The sequence below is a fragment of the Chaetodon auriga genome, chromosome 17 (genome assembly GCF_051107435.1).
Source record: "Chaetodon auriga isolate fChaAug3 chromosome 17, fChaAug3.hap1, whole genome shotgun sequence".
NCBI classification, from domain to species: domain Eukaryota; kingdom Metazoa; phylum Chordata; class Actinopteri; order Chaetodontiformes; family Chaetodontidae; genus Chaetodon; species Chaetodon auriga.
The window spans coordinates 13,152,611-13,171,367 of record NC_135090.1 but is presented as its reverse complement, the minus strand read 5'-3'; the positions used below and the strand labels follow the sequence as shown (position 1 = coordinate 13,171,367).

The window sequence follows — 18,757 nt, the reverse complement described above, 5'->3', positions numbered from 1 at the left end:
TCCCTGTGCAGAAAAATGGCCTCATGCTGATATTATATCATACGTTTTTAGGTACAGCTGGCCCAGTAACTTATCATTGCTTCTATGTAAAATTTCTTGGAAGTAACCACACTACTTCAGATAAATGTGGTGGAGAAAAAAATATCTCCCCCTAAAATGCTGTGGAGTAGAAGTAAAGCATAAAGTCCATCCAAATTGTACTTTTGTAATGCATCATTGCAGAACTCTCTGGAACTATCTCGATATTTCGACTGCGGTATTTTGTTTGTAACGCTCGCGCAGACCTCTAACCACGTACGTTATAGAAACGACTGCGTCATGATGAGCCGAGACACATTGCGTCGTTTTTTGTAACGGTCGGAGATTCCCACACAGCACGTGACGACGTCGCGTGGTGTCGTCAGCAGCTCTCGAGCCAGTGGTTCAGTCTGAATCCGGAGCCGAGGAGGAGAGGGGAGACTGTATGTCGGCAGCTACTCTGAAACAGACACAATAAAGGTAAGGGTGTCACGGTCCGTAAAGCATATGCTCGGCATGTGGCAGTGTGTTTTGTACGTAGAAATGATCGCGTTCATTAAATATGCTGTTTGCGCGGCTAGCGAGCACGGCTTTGGCTAACGTTAGCCGCGGTCAGCAACTGTCGGCCAACTGTCACTGAATGTCAGCAAAGATAGAAAGAGGAAAATGAGCAAAGCAAAGATCCAGCATCAGCAGAACCGCTCACACTGCATCCAGAGACAGAAATCCACAAAGAAAATGTGTGTTGCTTTAAAAGGAGCTTACAGCTCAGCACTGTAAACGTGGGGGCGCGGCGTGTGGTCATTGTCCTAAAAAAACACTTATTTAAAGCTTTCATCATGGCGAAGAGCGATACTGGATATTTATCGCCTCATCGCTGGCAGTTAAGCAGTATTTTTCTGGAATAGCAGTCTTTTTATCTTGGGGATATTATTTGTGAGTTTGATGTAAAAGGATGATCGCAGTGTCGCATTTATCTGCGCTGGTGAGGCCTAGATGGAGGTCCGCCTGCTGCAGGTGCAACATGAAAACGAGGCTCACTGTTTATGTTGGATTCATGATTCTGTTTTGGTTTCGAGTCGTGCATCACCTCTGAGTAGATGTCTTTCCATCCATTTTGAACCAGGCTGCGGTTTTTTTGTGTAGGCTCTCCTGTATTTCGATGTATTTTACAGAGTAAATATCTGTTATACTTTGCGGCTGTGAATGATTCATATTCCCACCTGACCTCGCATATTGGCAACATAATATGTTGATATTTGTACAAATGAAACTATGAGTCGATAAATCATTAACAGTGGTCAATGGATAACTATTTTGATTTAACATTCAGTGTCTGAAATGTGAGGATTACCTGCTTTTCTCTCTTTTATTTCATATTTTAACTTAATCTCTGTGATAATAAACTGAATATTTTTAAGGGTTACATATAGTTTATATAGATAAGTTTGATAAGCAGCCTGTCTGGTCGACATGCAGGATGCCATATGGAGCAAATTCGCTTGCTGTCCTTATGAGACGATTGATCAGTTACGCAATTGAAAGAAAAATAATCGGCAAGAATTTGAATTGTTTTAGTTATTTTTCAGGCAGAGGTTCCAGCTTCTCAAATCTGATCATTTACTTCTTCTCTCTTTTTATTGCATTGTAAAGTTAATTTATATGGTAATAAACTAAATATCTTTAATTTCTTAATTGTTAGTTGGACGAATCTAGACATTTAATGATGTAATTTTTCACTATTTTCTGACATTTAGTTGGTCTTCTCCATGTATGCATAATCAACACATCCATTAACCAAAAACTGTTCTTTGTTCTTTACAGTCTACATCCTATGTTGTCTTATCAGTTCCCCTATAAATGTTTTTATCCATAGGTTTTCATGGTTATAGGTAGAAGTCTGGCTGTCTTGAACTGAGGCGAAAGGAAAACACCTGAGCATGACGTTCCTCATCTCAGACAAACAGCCTGTGTGTTCCTCCCTGACAGCTTGTTGCTTAGACATGCATGATGCCATGCAGGACAAATTGACTTCCTGTACTAAACTGGTTGCTGCTTCCTGATTTGTTGAATGAGGGATTTTGAATTAGTAGATTTTCATTAATGTTGAGAGTTACAGTAAAAGTATTGCTTTGTGGATAATCATCTAATGGCAGCATTCCAATATGCAAGGCTAGTGGATGTTTCTGCTGTTTTGTCACCATCTGGCTGTGAAACACACTTAAATTTAGGATTGCTGAATTTCATGGAAGCAACTGTCTCATCCAGTAAAAAGCATTTAAGTGCCTATTTTGCTTTCCTGTTGATGGAGTATTGGAGAGAGGGGATGTTTAACATTTTGGATAAGTCTGTTTTGCTTACACTTGAATTCTGTTTGGTGAGATTTGGGTTTTGGAGGCATCAGTTGACTTACCAGAGCAATAAAGCTGAGCAATCTTGCCAACAGCGCCTTCTGAAATTGGCAACAGCTTACACATTGTAAGGAGTGAGTAGTCGATTTTAGCTCTAAGCTAGTGATAAATTAGCTGTGCCTTGTTAGAGATATGGCTCTGCTATGCAGTGTATTGCTGCCACAAGGGGAGAAAACTATTTTCTTCTTACAACAAGGTGCTATCAGTTTTACTTCTTGTTACTGCAACATGCCACCTTTTGTTGTTTCTGTTTTCCTTATTATGATATATGACATTTTGGTCTTATAATAAGTACATTTGCAACAAAATAAGATGGTGTTAAAACTATAAACTTTCATGCCGTTATAATGAAAAAGATACAAGAACACAAAAAAATGAAACAATTATTTTTTTTAATTTTTTCCCTTTCTGTCTGTCTGGCCTATTAGAAAGTGAAATCTCAGGTTCCTGGTGGCAGGATTATGTTGCCAAAGTGCAGCCATCTGTCCCAAGGCGAGCTGTATGCAGGTTTGACATAGCCAGAGCTGCTGCTGACACTGCGTGCCACGATGACAGTATCTTGCCAGACTGCTGCATTGGCTGGCAGCTAGGCTGACAGTGACACAGTGTAGGATCTATCTACTCTGTAGTCCAAGTGACAATTTCATAAGAGGACTCAGTGTTGTTATTATGTACTGAGTGCTTTGAGGAGTTTGATGAAGATTCAGTTGGTTCAGTGGTTGGTGCAGTGTGTGAAACAACCATGGTAACTTCCGTTCTACAGGTTGCAATACTGTGCAACAACACAGTCGCTAATCCCGTCACTGTGAAACAGCATTTTATTTTTGGTGATGTCACTCCTTCCTAGAAGTTGGTTTGTCGTTTGTACAAAGTATTGTTCAAGAGTTGTGTAATTCATGATCTTTTCATTTTCGTTCAAAGTAATCCATCATCAAAGATCACAACTTTTCACTTTTAACTTGTTTCGCCACCATATTTTAACATGCTGGCTGTCCTCTGTCTAGGCCCCACTGCTTTGTGTGGCTGTTCCTGTTTTGTCACTGTGTGTCCTGGTGTTGCTCAAGCATGCACACAGCATGTTGTACATGGGTTTGTTGAGGTATTGTGCTCGCCTAATTGTGTTAACATGGTTCTCTGTCTAGCCCACTGAATTTCCCCCTTTAACCTAATTCCACAAGCTATAGCTATCAGCAGAAGCCAGGGATAGTGGCACTGTCTTTATCCACAGCATCGGGGCGTCTCTTCTAAGAGGATTTGAAATCTCCCACGTAATGCTTGTAAAGCTGTCTAAACAGTGCCTCAAACTGACTCACCACTGTAAAAAAAAAAACAAATAAATTATATATTGACTATTCATTCTCACCACTTCCCATAGAATGGGAAATGAAACTGTTGCGGTTGTTGAATTGATCTTGAACTCTTGTGAGATGAGTGGCTGGCAGAGAGGGTACTAACTTTCAGTGCCCCTAACTGAAGTGAGTTAACCTTTTTTCTTTCTTTGAAAAAAGTGTTCGTGTTCTTTGTGCAAGACCAGGGTTTTATTTTTGATTTTTCACACTTGTCGACTTTATTAAATCAAATGCTTAATGCTTTCGGTGGTTACAGCCACATGTGCAGTATCAGTGTCTTAAGACACATACTGCACATTTGTTGTCAAAGAAGGCCATCTCTACAGACCTTGCTGTTGTGACTTTACGCACATTTTTCAACATCAGTGTCCCATTCTCGTGACTGCGTGGTGTGTTATTATGGAGGTAATCCATCCTGCACAGATAAAAAGTGACAGACCAGTACAGATTAATCCAGTACTGAAAACACTGTCAGTGTGCAGTCACTTCTGTTAAACATGACTTGTAAGATCACTTTAAGCCATAGCTACAATTTTGAAATGAATGTGAATTCAAACTGTGGGATGATTCAATTACTGTCACTGTTGTTTATTGAATTTCTGTAAAATCATCCTTTGAGGGTATTATATTCTCATATTATCATTCTACAAACTTATGTTGTCCAGACTAATGATTCAGAACAAGCTTGAGGTATAAATAAACAAGGTTAGGAAATCACTTTTTTGGACCTTTTATAGATGTAACAATCAACCAATTAATGGAATTCTTGCCTTGCAAACCTAGAGCACACTTTATTGTTTTTTTTTTCTATCAGTATGATTACGTTAAATATGATTTTAGTCTTATTAGCTAACCCTAACATGGACGGCAAATACTTTCCTGAGTTCTAAACTTCAATGTTTTACATGGACATTGGACAGGGAGGGGATCACATGCTTTGACTGTGTGTGTCACATGATAAGACTCTCTGGTTATTCAGTTACGTCTCTCTCCGTTCTGTTGACAAATGCCCTGTATTTTGTGATGGAAGCAAACAAATGCTTTGGTTGTTGTGTTACAGATTTGTAAAGAAGGGTGTTCGTCAATTCAGATCAAGTGAGTAATCCTTTAAGGTAAACCAATATTGGCCACAGTGCAACATTTTACTGTCAGATAAATTGGTTTTTCAAGTAATTTAGCAAAACTGCTGTACTCAGTGTACTGTATGCCCCTCTTACACAACCATTGTTGTCCAGAGAGCCAGGAGGGATTTGACTCCTCAGATAAGGATTGTAATCTGTTATGATCTTAATGGAGACTGTCAGTGTGAAGCAGAACCAGCACTCATCATGTTTGTCTGCAGCCTCTTACGGCACTGTCCTAGTGATGGACAGACGGGGATCATGAGGACACACACTTTTGATGTGTTTGCCAGGATGAAATAGAGCAGTGTTGCATAACACTCACTGTTAATTCAGTGTGGCCTGGAAAGAAGGGAGGAGATGGATGGATGGATGGATGGAGGGAGGGAGTATGAGAAACATTCAGCTTTTTCAGTTTTTTTAGCTATCTAATCTGCCCCTGAATGGATATTTTTGTACCTCCATGCATTTCTTTGCTTGGTGGTGTGTGTGTGTGTGAGAGAGAGAGAAAGAAATAGCATAAGGGCTGAGAGTTTGCTTGTGAGAATACACAGTTGTACCGAATAAACACAGTAGCTGTCGTTGAAATAGTACAGGCCTATGCACCACTGTGAAGTCAGTCTGCTGTCTACACAAGCTCTTCTTTTGAAGTCAGCAATTAGCAGAATGGCTTCTGGCTCCCATCCTGCTCAGCAGAAGTTTTCCTCTGGGGACTGCAGGCCTTTATATGAAACCTGCACAGAACATTTGAAATCACTAATCAACCTTGTAAATCGGACCTCACTTGCAGAGATCTATTGTGCAGCTCTGTGTCATGCGTGTACATGCATTATTGGTATTATAGATTGCAGTGTAAATGGCACAGAAACCTGTTGACCAGGGTTGTGCAGGAGGGGCCTGGTTGGGGGAGGGAGACTGCACTAATGGTCAACATGGCAGGTCTCTTCCTGAAGCAAAGCAGATTAATAATACATTTGGTTACCAAGGCACCACCTGCATCCATGGTAACTCTGTAAGCACTTGAGTAGCCAGTGTTTGCCATCTCCTCGTTTCTTTCACACCGTCCATCCCTGATTCATGTTCTCTGCTGGCCATAAAGTCCATAAAGCCAGTGCATGGGATTGACAGTTTTATGTAGGCGTGAATGTAGCCTGTGAATGCTTGTTAAGTTTCCACTGAGATCAGGTTCATTCACTGGGATCCCGTATTCTCACTGCAGTATGAAAGATCCAGTAGACTCTCTGGCTGAACCCAAAGCATTGTAGTCCACCACAGGCTCCCTGGTTTTGCTGATCTTGAGCTTCAGGTGGTTGTTACTCCATGTGCAAAGTAGTTCCTCCACCTTCTTCTTCTTTCTTCCTCCTCCTCTTATTATTATTATCTTTTTAGAAACAGTGGTGGCTTCCTTCTCTAGCTGCACTTCCTAGTTCCTGGTCTTCCCTGGTGCCAGTGGTTTCAGATGTGCCTGGAAAGTCAGCCATAACAGTTAAATGCCCCTCCCCTAACCGTTCCTCTCACAGCAGTGTAACACAAATGTTATCTGGTGTTTATAGTAACACTCTTAGCTGTGGCCTATTTTCTGATATTACATCACTTATTGCTGCCCACTGCTTTTCAGCGAAATGCCAAAGGAAGAATGTAAAACCCATTAATAACTCATAACTTCTTCTCTTCTTGTCTCTCGTCTTCTCTCAGCTTGGGCAGCAGAAATGGCCTTAAATTACTTTTAGCATTCTTACTGGCCTGATACAGAAATACATCATAAAATCACTTTAGTTAAAGGACCAGTGTGTTGGATTTAGTGACATCTAACAGTTAGATCGCAGATTGCAGCTAACTGAATATCCATCACCTCACCCCTCCCTTTCAAAGTGTGTAGGAGAACCTACGGTGGTCACAAAACTCATGAAAATGCGAAAGCAGCTCTCTAGAGCCAATGTTTGCTTTGTCCATTCTGGGCTACTGGAGAAACTAGGGATGTCAGTTTCATTTAGTTTTGTTTTTGATAGCCCGGCAGCGATTAACCAGTAACTAACCATGTTTTGTTTTTGTTTTCTGGGCTGAGGATATTCTGCCAAAAGATCCCCTAAATTTTACACATTGGTCCTTTAACAACAGCTTCATCTGAAATGTAACTGTCGTGGTTATTTAGGATGAAAATGTTGTTGTTAGGGAATGTTAATTTTTAAACCAGCCGACTATGGACTGGGGTGGACACACTGTATTTTTTCACCACTGAGGAGTGGCTGTGAAGGAACCCTTTTACTTTGAGGCTGTCACATTCAAATTTCAGAATTAAACTAATTTCAAATACTTCCAGGAGTATATTGATTACAGGGATATAACTAATACTTAGCTTGCTATTAGCTTTTCCAGGCATTTATTTTGTTGTATTTCTCTATGATGCTCTGGTTGCAGTTCTCCCTGATCTGTCTCCGCCTGACTTTGAAGGCCTTAATTACAGCCAGGTGCTCTTCATTCCCTGTAGCCACGGTCTCTTCCCGGGCCTCCATTACTGCAGGTGTTGTGACAGTCTGTCATAGAAAAGACCGGTGGTGGCTCCTCTCTTTTCCACACGATCCCCCCAGTCTGCTTTTCGAAGACTGCCTTTTCTCTCCCAAAGGCCTAGTAAGCCTTTGAAGATTCAACATCAATGTCCATCTTTTTCAGCTTCTCAAATTAAATTTTACTTGTTAGAGTGAATGACATGCACATTTTCAGAGAGTCAAAGTCAATTAAAAAAAAAGGAGGTCAAATGTCATAAAAGGATAATATAGCTAGAATTTAGCTTGTGAACCAGAGAGCCAAAGTGCTGTATCTCTGCCCCATATCTGTGTCCTCTCTTGCTGCATTGTTTCATAGCCCGTCACCTTTTTAATCAGACAGATGCAGTGTTTGTGTCTTTGCCAGCTTAGCCTAGATGGTGTACTCTCATTACTTTTTCTCTGCTTCTTTCTGGGACTTCTGAGCTGTAGTAAAGATGATGACATTGTATGAACGTTGATATTGTGAACATAAGATTTAGATTTAAATTTCCTTACCATGGATGTTTTTTTTTTTTTTTTGTTTTTTTTTTTAGGCAAAACTAGGCCTAATTCTCTTCTCTCCTGTCCTAGATTGTTCTAGCAGCAGAGTGAGCCGTTCTCCACACCATGTCCCAGGACAAGAGTGGATACCCTGTTATGGGTGAGACCAACCCACTTCATAACAATGTCTATGGACCCCCTCAGCCAGGCTTCGGCATGCCCCCTCCCAACTACAGCCAAGCCCCAGGAGGACCGTACCCACCAGCAGCTGGCTACGGACAGCCGGGTTTCCCCCAGGCAGGCCCCGGGTTTGCCCCTGGTCCCTACCCACAGATGCCTTACCCTCAGATGCCCTACCCGCAGGGACCCTATCCTCAGGGGCCTTATCAGCAAGGCCTTGCACAGCCGGGCTTTCCTGGAGACCCCACAGGTGAGTGTTTAACCAAAGATATGAGTAGACTTTTCCCTTTTTTCCTTTTTTCCCTTGTGAACAATAGAAGAACAGTGTAGGCACATTGTGTTATCCAGCGAGAAAACACATTGCACTTTAGACCGACTTAACACAGACAACTTAGCAATCAATGAGATGATCAATGCTGCAATCAGAGTGTGCTGAAAACCCCACAGACATGTGTCCATTTGTTTAGCCTAGTTGTTGGACAGTTGTTTTTTGTTTTTTTTTTAACCCTAATTGTCGACCTGTTATTATTGTCCACCAGTACCTGCCGACAGCCCTGGTTACCATGGTGATGGGCCTCCATCTTACTATGACAATGAGGAGTTCACCAACTCTGGCTTTGAGGACAAGACCATCCGACAAGCCTTCATCAGAAAAGTAGGTTCTTTACAACTGTGTGTCAAACACATTAAATGGATCTGATACAGAAGAAAGTGCAGCAGAAGAAAATATTAACATAATGTGAAATGCCACAAAAAACATAATTTTTCACTTCACCTAAATATGGCTTCATTCGTCTTTCCCACCAGGTGTTCATGGTTCTCACAGTGCAGCTGCTGGTCACTTTCTCCTTCGTTGCCGTCTTCACCTTTGTCGATGATGCCAAGTACTTTGTGCGACGTAATCCATGGACATACTATGTGTCCTATGCAGTCTTCTTTGTGGCTCTGATCGTTCTCAGCTGCTGTGGAGACTTCCGCCGCAAACACCCCTGGAACTTGGTTGCACTGGTAAGAACTTAGCCTAATACCACATCATAAAAACATGTGTAATACACATTTTAAAGTCTGTTTATGTCATAAATAGATTCACGCCTTCTGACATGTTCACATCGTGTATACCATATTAATGTACAATGACATTTCAAACATTGATCTTTAATAAAGACCATGTAGATCAATTTTTTTGAGACCAATTAATGGATCATGGGCCCATCATAAAGTAGTTGAATTAAGGCAGCGTTTTCACCCTTTATTTCACCACCACAGCCCTTATGTAAAGGTGGAAGGCTTTTATTGTGAATCAGCTGCAGAGAATATTGACATTGCATTAATGTTGCAAACCTGTCATTTCTGGGAAATTTTATCTGCAATTATCCAGTGGCAAGGGTTAGTGGATTAAAACACAGTGCAAATATGAACAGACTTTTTATGCATGCAGGAAAAGCAAGGGTGTAAAAAAAATGAAATTAATGATTGCTCAATTCCTTTCAGCTGCTTCATTTTCAGGGTCCTTATATAGTGCATGCTGGCTCACTGTCACACTGCCATGACTCACTGGGATAATAAATAGAACAGGGCTATCGTTTATGTTATTAGTAACACCTGCTTTTCTCCTGCAAGTCAAAATGTCTGCTGTGAAACAGGCCTGTGCTGTAGGGTGATTCAACGTCTGTTATCAGTGTATTTACAAGTGAAATAAAACAAATAAAAATGTCAGGCAAGCTAATACCTAGCTGTTACATGCTGTATTTATTTTCTTTCATACTAGATGACTAGCTGTACAGTATGCAAATATAAACCACATGTAGTTTTTGGCACACTTTCATTCCCAGGTTGCACGAAGTTGCACTAAAAAATTGTGCTTGTATGTATACAGATTATATAAATTTAGTATTTTATTTCAAATGTAAGATTTTAAAAAGCTGCTTTAAAAAGTTGTCACATGGATCTACAACATGTACAGTGTGTGTCTTCTGTGTCTTACAGTCAATCCTGACCCTGAGCCTCTCCTACATGGTGGGCATGATCGCCAGCTTCTATGACACAGAGACTGTCATCATGGCTGTGGGCATCACCGCAGTGGTCTGCTTCACCGTCGTCCTCTTCTCACTACAGGTCAGCACACGCGAGCAGCTGCTTGAATAAATGTCTTTAAATGTCTACGCGCATACAGACAAACATCCCTCTGGCTCTTTGTTATATGAGTTGTTATGGGAACAAAAGTGAGAATTTCCTCTGATTAGTTTTTCACAGTGAGATGTGCAGCCTGGCCAGTCCCACACACCGCCCACTGAAGGCGCACTCTCACACAGGGAAATTGTTATTTTAGAATCATGGCTGCTTGTTCAACCTCTGGAGTCGGGTCTGTTTATGGGCAAATACACTGCGCTTGTTTTATTTACAGTTACAACTTTATTTATATATGATGTAGAGATAAGCTGAGAAAACCAGTGGAAAGTGCCGCATGTATGTCTCTTGACCATAAAGCATTTATTTAAAGGAATTCAAAATGTTTTTAGTTATTTACAAGAACATACACAGACTCTCCATGAAAAAGACAGAAACAATTTGGAATAAAATCACTTTACTTGTGTTGTAATATAGGTTTATTTCTTACATTTTGTACATTTAAAGTTAAAGTTAAATGAGAATTCAGACTGATAGCTGAGTTTGTGCTGGGGAAAAAAGGATACCATGCATGTGGGTTCTATGAATGCTTAGAAAGTTGGCATAATTGAACCACAACCAAGCTGAACTTGAGAGGTTTAAAACATGAAATTTTCAGATGGCAATCTTTGTTTCTTACACTATGAATTATTAAGACTGCATTTGGCTTAAATTGCTGTAATTCCTTGAAGTGTTGGGTCTTGTGTCTTATTACAGCTCATATTTTCCAACCTCTTTTCTTTTGCCTCTTCACCACAGAGCAAGTATGACTTCACTTCGTGTCGGGGCGTGCTGTTTGTGTGCCTCATCGTGCTGTTGCTCTTCTCCATCCTCTGCATCTTCATCCGCCACAGGATCCTGCACATTGTCTATGCCTCGCTGGGAGCCCTGCTCTTCACCTGCGTAAGTGGCACACTCATACTGTGTCGTTGAATAATGGCGCCACTTTTCCCATTAATAATTTCAATGGCTGTTGTTCTATTCAGTTTTTACCATTATGTCGAAAATTTCAGATTTAGTGCAACGGTAATGATCACTTGAATCTCATTACTTGAGCTAGGACAGCTCATTTCATCAAAGGTCTTATCTGTGACGTAATTATCCACATGGGTAACATTTGTGGGGTAATGGCTCCCAGTTGTCTGGATACAGTTGCTAGACAGTCATCAATATTGGCTTACAGACAGTTTTCCACCTTCCACTGAACTTTACTCTGCTCAGTAAGAGATAATTACATCTGCAGAGCGCTGAAGAGTAAAGCACAGGCCGAGTAGGAAGATTTCATCTTGTTTAGCAAGAGGAAAGTGGGACACACTAACTTTGTCATTAAGATCTGAATATGTGACCATGCAACGTGATTTTTAAATAGCCATAACAATTCTGTAATAACCGTATACCGTGAAACAATGATATATTCTGAGATCAGCAGTCTGGTAAAATACATTATTTGGTGATTCATGTTAGATCCCAAATGTGGAAATCTCTTGAGTTAACTAATGCCATCCATTTCTTCTCTGTAGTTTTTGGCTGTGGACACTCAGCTTCTCTTGGGAAACAAGAAGCTGGCCCTGAGTCCAGAGGAGTACATTTTTGCCGCTCTCAACCTCTACACTGACATCATCAACATTTTCCTCTACATCCTGGCTATTGTGGGACGCTCCCGCGAATGAGGCTGCACCTTAAACACAAGCGGGAGATAGAGAATGCCTCCCTTAATTGTGAAATGTTGCTAACATACCTTTTTTTTCTCTAACTCCTTTAACTTTTTCTTCACTATTTTCACATGATACTCATCGTTTCCTCTCTTATCACATGCACTGCTCTGTTTTTTAAACAGGTATTTGGGTTGTGGAGGAGATGCAGCCTCTCAGCCTTATGAAATGCAGCTGAGAGGGACACTATTTATTTAACACAAATCTTTCCATTAATTACAGAGAACAATGTCTTTTCCTCACTTCGCTCGCTGTAACTGTCCTCTGCTTCTACTAACACAGATGGCTACATTATGTCTACATTACTGACCGCCCAACTTCCAGTTTGGCTCGGCACATACAGTATAAAACATGTTATCCTGTGGGTGCTTGGCACTCAGCCTGGCCTTGCTGCAGAGATTAAACAGAGAAAGAGCAGGGAAGGTCTCAGTAGCACTTAATATTAATGTAAACCAGCTTTGCCTGAAGAGAAGAAGATAGTGCTTGAAATACCCACCTCCTTCAATCTGTCTGTTTCCCCAAACTTATCTTTCCCTTTCAGCCTGCCGGTGTAAAGTAACTCTGCATGGCAACATTGGAAACAACAGTAAAGATGTGATATGATTCTTTAGAACTACCAGAGGAATACCTCTAGCTTGCTTCTCACAGCTGTAAATAGTTAAGTGTATTACTGTATATGATGCCAATATTCCCCTGCCCCTGAAAGGCATGCTGGAGTGATTATATGGATGTGTAGCTTTTGGGGAAAACTATGCTCTGATATCAGAACTTTGCTTACCCAGTACAGTAACTAAAATCTTTTAATGGCAAAAGAATGAAGATCAGTGTTGGATGTGACAAATAAGAACATAAATGAATATTTATAAATTATATCTTCTAATGGAATATCTTTCCAAAAGGAAGAAATGTTTTTGTTCTGAAATACTTTCTCTGATTCCAAAGCTGAGCTGTCCTCTTACCTTCTCCTCTTTTTTTTTTTTTTCCTTTACTGTCCTCACTGATTTCCTCTCATCTGATCATCGACGTAAAGTGAGGATTCAGTGCTGTATTTATTTTTCTCATTACAACCAATGTGAAAAGAAGTTGGAATGTTATGTTGAAATTTGTGATCACTTTCACGCCAAGCTGATCCAAGCTTCAGAACATCTGAACTGATGGACACCGGACTTGAAGGAAATAGTACTTATAACTTATATATTTATTGAGCTTTGTTTAGGTGACGGGGTTGCTTTGAAGTGGCTATAAGTTGGTGTTGACAAAAACCAACTCAGACTGTTGTTTGGAGATTTACAAAGACTTTATTATTTAAGTTGATTGTGAAACCATACTGGTTGCACTCTTGCTCAACAATGTGAAACAGGCTAAAGGAACCAACATGCAGTGGAAGCAAGAATCCTCCTACAGATAAACACACAATTTGAATGATATGTTTAACAGGAACATTTTTTATTGTGTAACTTCTGTTTTTATTTTTCACCTCTTGCATGACACACTCTGTCATTTGCATGTGCTGATGATGCACACTGTTCTGGAGAGGCACAGTGTTGTTTGGCAGCCCTGTTAGACTTTTTTTTTTTTTAACTCTTGTGTTTGTATCTAACTAACGTGTATGTGTATATAGAATTCCTTAGTGGTTTGATGTGTATAGATAAAGTAATTTTGGGGCTTTATAGGTCTGTTTGCATTGTATATTTGCATTAAATCAAAGTGGAACCGCATTCCTCTACACTGCTGTTCGCTTTTCATTAAAACTGATACAGTGTCGAACTCTGTGTGCTCTTTACATTTCAACAGTCTTGCAGGAAATTATACATTAGATAAAGAAAGTGACCATACCTTGCACCTGTGACGACATTTTTCTTATTAAACTAAACTGAGCCTGACCAATAAATCAGCATGGCCAATATTATCAGCTGATTTTAGCTGATCACAAATTAAATATCAGTATAGTTACAGTATGTTGGCCAAAAAAGTCCCACTCCTGTTAAGAAAATGTCACTCAATAAAATATAAGTTTTCTCTTTCATATTGACATGGGCCTAAAAATGACTGTTCATTGAGTCTCTTATAACCAGTGGCGACAGCAGGTCCATGTCACTGTTTGTTTTCCAACCATAACTAATGCATTGTAAGTTTTCATTACATTTCCTGTACATAAATATTGGGTCTGTGGGGCACACGCATCTTTTATTTTGTCTTTGGCGCCATTTATCGTGTTGAATCCTCGTGCGCACGTCCCTTCACTCAGGACCGGAAAAAGTGGGAACTGCGGCCGTCTGGATAGTTGAAGAAATACCTCCCCTGGCTGGATTAACATGAGCGAATCGGCAGGTTGGACGGTGTAAACTTAAGATGCACCATGGGAAACTACAGTTGGTTATTTATTTAAATACAATAAATATTTTATATAGCACTAACTGCGTATACCGTTGTATCAACCATCCAGTTGTGGGCCCTGTAATGTTAACCATTAACTAACTAACGCTTTTAAAACAGCGGTAGCAGCATTATAATTATGCAGAACAGAAAGGCGGTATTCAATATCTTCATCTAGAGCTGGCTAATCAGTCAAACATGGTCGTTAATAACGTTTAATCAACGTCATTGATGTTAGCTAAATAACAATGTTAACGTTGCTAATAACAAAGCTAACCAAGCTAACGTTACATTTCAGTGGAGCTTTTCAGCTTGCTTTTTAATTCTCGGCTTTTCTCATTCTGAGCTAAATCCTGAATTAGCTGTATTGTTTTGTGTAATGCTTATGAGTTAACTTTAACCCATATCACTTTTAACCATCTAACGTATGAGGGCAACGTGAAGATACCGTTACACATGTCATGAGTGGCACCTGTTGCTAGCCAACACTTCCTCGTGTGCTCAGTGGAACATGATGGTAAGACAAAAACGTCTCACTTATCTAACATTTGTTTTCATTTGCATAACAGGATTTAATATCGAGGACTTGATTAATGTTCCACCACTGAAAGAAGGTAAACTAATCAAATTTGCACGAAGTACAAATGAAAACTATCTTGAAAACCCTGAACAGAAGGCTGATAAATGTTCATATCCTGCTGTCAGGTGGAGATGTGCGGGAGCTCAGAGTTGAACAGGTGATGGGCAAATTAAGGAGGCTGCAACAAGGTAGTGTTTCAAATTACTAGCTTTGAACTGTCATGTGCACATTGTATAACGTAGCGTTATATAAGGGCAAAGTGAATTGACATGGAGGGTATACATTCGGCCTGGTTAGACCTAATGGCGACATCTTATGGAGATGAGTTTTCCCTGCTAATAGAAAGCTGCCCTTTATGTGTATACCGTTTTTCGTTAAAATATATGCTTAAAACCTTGTTTGACTTATTTCGTATAAGCATAATGTAACTACTGGATAATTGTTCTTTCACATTTGCAAACTACCGTGAAGGACTTTGGTCAAGCAAATGGGACATGTGAAGTCGGATAAGTCACTGACGCGTCCTTCCGTCTTCGGGTTGAATTGCGCGCCCTTGCTGCGCATGCGTGGCGGTGTAGCGAATCCACTGGGCATATTTAATCGTCGTTTTAGGCGATTCTTAATCTTAGAAATATGACATCTGTAATTATAACCATTTATTCGACATTCTGTTCAAGTCATCATGACTTTAAACGTAGCCGTAACTTAGCCAGAGCAGGATGTGAAGTGACTATCTTGACATTTTAGTTAGTCTTTATGATGGTTCACTTCCGCTTCCGTTGGTAAATCGCGCTGTCCTTTCCTTTTACTTCCATCGAAAGTAGTTAGGAATGAACATGTAAATCACATTCATTGTGTCTAAAAGAGGTCTGCTGCTCATACAATGTGAAAGCGCTTCAACACGGAGGTCGGAGGTCGACAGAAAGATTTGAGGAAGTGCACCAATGAAAAGGCTGCGTGTGCCAACCATATGCTAATGAGCACGCGTTTCTTTTATGGTTTAACAGAAAGAATAGCATATAGAACTAAAACATTTACAGGTTAACATAGTATGGATACGGATTTAAGAATTTAACTACACGAAGCAAGTATAATGTCGACACGGCCACGGGAATGTGAAACCATGAGTAAGACTACTGTAGGTACTGGATATAGCAGTTCTTACATCATTTGACAGGCATCTTCAGTGAGGTATATCCTTACCTGTTACTTCATCCGTGAAGTATCAGAACATGATGAATGGAGAAAAATGAGATATGATTAATATCTCCGGCTTGAAGGGAACAGCAACACTCTGCAAGACCCATTCTGATAATTTTGTGCAATATAATAAGATGTGGTCTGCCCACAAGTAATGGTGTCATGGTTAGTTAGACAGGTCTGTCTCAAAACCTGTATTGTGAGGATTATTGGAGGGATTATTAGTTTATTAGTATCTTTCACAGGAAAAAAAGTGACTCCTGAATAGAGCTCTAAAGCTGTCATAGTGTAACAATAACAGCAGTTGTTGTACCTCATTTGTACTGTGTTTTATTCCAGGTAAAAGTGTCCTGGAAGAAGAAATCAAGGAGACCAAGTCAGTCAGTGACTCTTTGCAGAGAGAGCTGACAGCTTGTAAGATGCAAAATCAATAATAATTAGATTTTATTCACATACAATGCACCTGTTGTACCTGCCATATGTACCTGTTGCTCACATGAAGTCAAAACCTACTAAAAATAGATAGTAATTATATTGTATGTATATATTATGTATTTGTTTTTAGGCACCCATGTATACTGTGTGTTATTCACCAATCACAACATTTACTTTATGATTGCATAGTATGTATTGTTAGTAGACAATGTTGTTTTGTTTTAACAGTGCAAATTGAAGCTTACCAACTGGAAGAAATCCATAAAGAAAAAGAAGGTACAAACACATTAGCCAAACAAACGACTGTAATGTGTAATTACATAGAGCCCATCAAGTTTGCAGATTTAATGCCATGCAGAGCTAATGTTTTGTTTGAATGTGAACTGGAAGCAAATATGTCATCTATTGTAAATGCAGACAATAAATAGCTGATGAGCATAATTGCTGTGATGTTTTTTCTCCAGAGTTGTGCAGGAAGCTGCAGTTCCAGAGTGAAGAGTCTGAGCAGGACTCTACCAGGTGAGCTGCACAATGTTATTGAATGTCTTCAGCTGTAAGCAGTGTGTTTCAGTGTTTTGCTGATGTCTTAAGTCTGAACATGATGTATCAGCGGACCTCAATCATGTGTTAGTGATGTTTAACACTAGATGGCAGCAATGTATCATGGTGGGATCCTGGATATTCTTTTGTCCAATCGAAACCTTGCCAGTTTTACTGTCACATTGGATTTGTTTTCTTCAGTGTGTTCGTGATGTCAGTTTTTATTAATCTTCAATTGTGTATCTATACTTTTACATAAGACCTTTTTTAATGTCTTAATGTCCAAGTTACACAATGACATAATGTTGAAACTCTTAAAATATTGTACTTTTTTAATCATTTTTAATCATCACTGACAAACACATCAAAGTCGACTGTGCACACAGTGTTACAATGTTACTGTGGACATTTTTATATTGTTAGCTATGTTTATACAGTTTCTGAGGACTGAGTGATGGATCATGTTTTGCAGGCAGTTCAAGCAGAACAAGAAAAGTGACGAACTGCTGGAACAGTACAAGTGTGAAATCCAGGAACTCAAGCTTAAACACCGGAAGCTGCGGTACCTTTTCAAAGTGCAATGATATATTCAAAGAATGTCATCCAACAACCTTTTTCAGTGTTGTATAAATTTCCTAAAGTCAGCCTTGTTTCTGCAGGATGAAGTTCGAAAACCAACTCCATCAACTGATAGAGCAGCATAAGAATCTGCACTCTATCTTTGTAAGGTTATTTATTGTGGTACTTAATTCCCATCTGAACTGTATTTTCCCGACATCTCTAAAATAGAACAATGAAAATGTGACTTGCTGTTGATACTGTTTATGACTGTTGTATTTCATATTTTGTTACTTAGAATCCAGAAAGGCTCCCAGTTGAAATGGGGAGTGCTAAGAATACAACAAGTCAGCTGTTATCAGTTGGTAAATACCCACTCATAATTTATGCTCATTCCTCTGCGAGCATGCATGCAATAAAACATTTATTTTTGTTCATGCATGAATATAGTGTTTTTCCATTTCCTTTGATCTGGTCTGGTCCTGTGATTCTTACAGAGCAAATGAAGTTGGCTCAGCTTCACCGCCTCAGTCAGGAGGTAGAAAAGATGAAGAAACAGAAGCAGGCAGGGACAACAGCTGCAGAGACTCAGGGAGAGGAAAAGCGTGTGTTAGTAGGTAGTTTTTAAAAAATTCTGATTTAGTGGGCTTGTCAGGTGAAAACCTTAAATCTTCCAAATGGGTGGTTTCCAAGTGCTGCAGAAAGCCACCAAACTAGTACAGTGAAAAACTAAACTTTCAGTGCACCTCGAAAACAAAATAATCCACACTTGCTGATTTGCAGTGCTGACATCCAATGAAAATGTTTGCCCATGGGCTTGTTGTTTGATACAGTTTGTTGCTGGAATTTATGCCAAATTTGATGTATTTTGATGTACCTTCAACTGTTGAATGGTGTTTTCCAGATAGGTAGATACCAGTAGAAGTATCCTGTGTGGTAGTATAGTAATCTTACTATTGATATAAATGTTAATATTTAAAAATATAAAGTTATTCAAGTATTCACGTCACATTGTTGTCAAATGGGTTTTATTTTAGCAATCTTGAGCCTATAAATGCAAACAGTACAACCATTCACTACAATTT

The 18,757-nt window shown here is 39.7% G+C and overlaps 2 protein-coding genes and 1 non-coding gene across 4 annotated transcripts; all 3 read left to right on the top strand.

Moving 5' to 3' along the window:
• Positions 1–330: 330 nt before the first annotated feature.
• grinaa (glutamate receptor, ionotropic, N-methyl D-aspartate-associated protein 1a (glutamate binding)) lies at positions 331–13,750 on the top strand. Of its 2 annotated transcripts, none has more exons than XM_076754256.1 (7): positions 331–498; positions 8,016–8,355; positions 8,645–8,760; positions 8,913–9,113; positions 10,092–10,220; positions 11,031–11,174; positions 11,792–13,750. In XM_076754256.1, exons 2-7 carry the CDS (start codon positions 8,052–8,054, stop codon positions 11,939–11,941), a joined length of 1,044 nt encoding a protein of 347 aa, XP_076610371.1. In that variant the 5' UTR covers positions 331–498; positions 8,016–8,051; the 3' UTR covers positions 11,942–13,750. The 2 variants fall into 2 exon arrangements, with proteins under 2 accessions (XP_076610371.1, XP_076610372.1); XM_076754257.1 differs by lacking the exon at positions 331–498 and adding an exon at positions 822–1,035.
• A 2,369-nt stretch (positions 13,751–16,119) lies between these two features.
• LOC143335806 (U8 small nucleolar RNA) lies at positions 16,120–16,252 on the top strand. Its single transcript, XR_013078454.1, has one exon. It is a non-coding gene; the product is annotated as a U8 small nucleolar RNA (small nucleolar RNA).
• Positions 16,253–16,293: 41 nt separating this feature from the next.
• Positions 16,294–18,527, top strand: LOC143335278 (synaptonemal complex central element protein 1). The gene is made up of 8 exons (XM_076754570.1): positions 16,294–16,304; positions 16,444–16,553; positions 16,803–16,850; positions 17,039–17,093; positions 17,587–17,676; positions 17,774–17,837; positions 17,971–18,037; positions 18,170–18,527. Exons 1-8 carry the CDS (start codon positions 16,294–16,296, stop codon positions 18,298–18,300), a joined length of 576 nt encoding a protein of 191 aa, XP_076610685.1. The 3' UTR covers positions 18,301–18,527.
• The last annotated feature ends 230 nt before the right edge of the window (positions 18,528–18,757 follow it).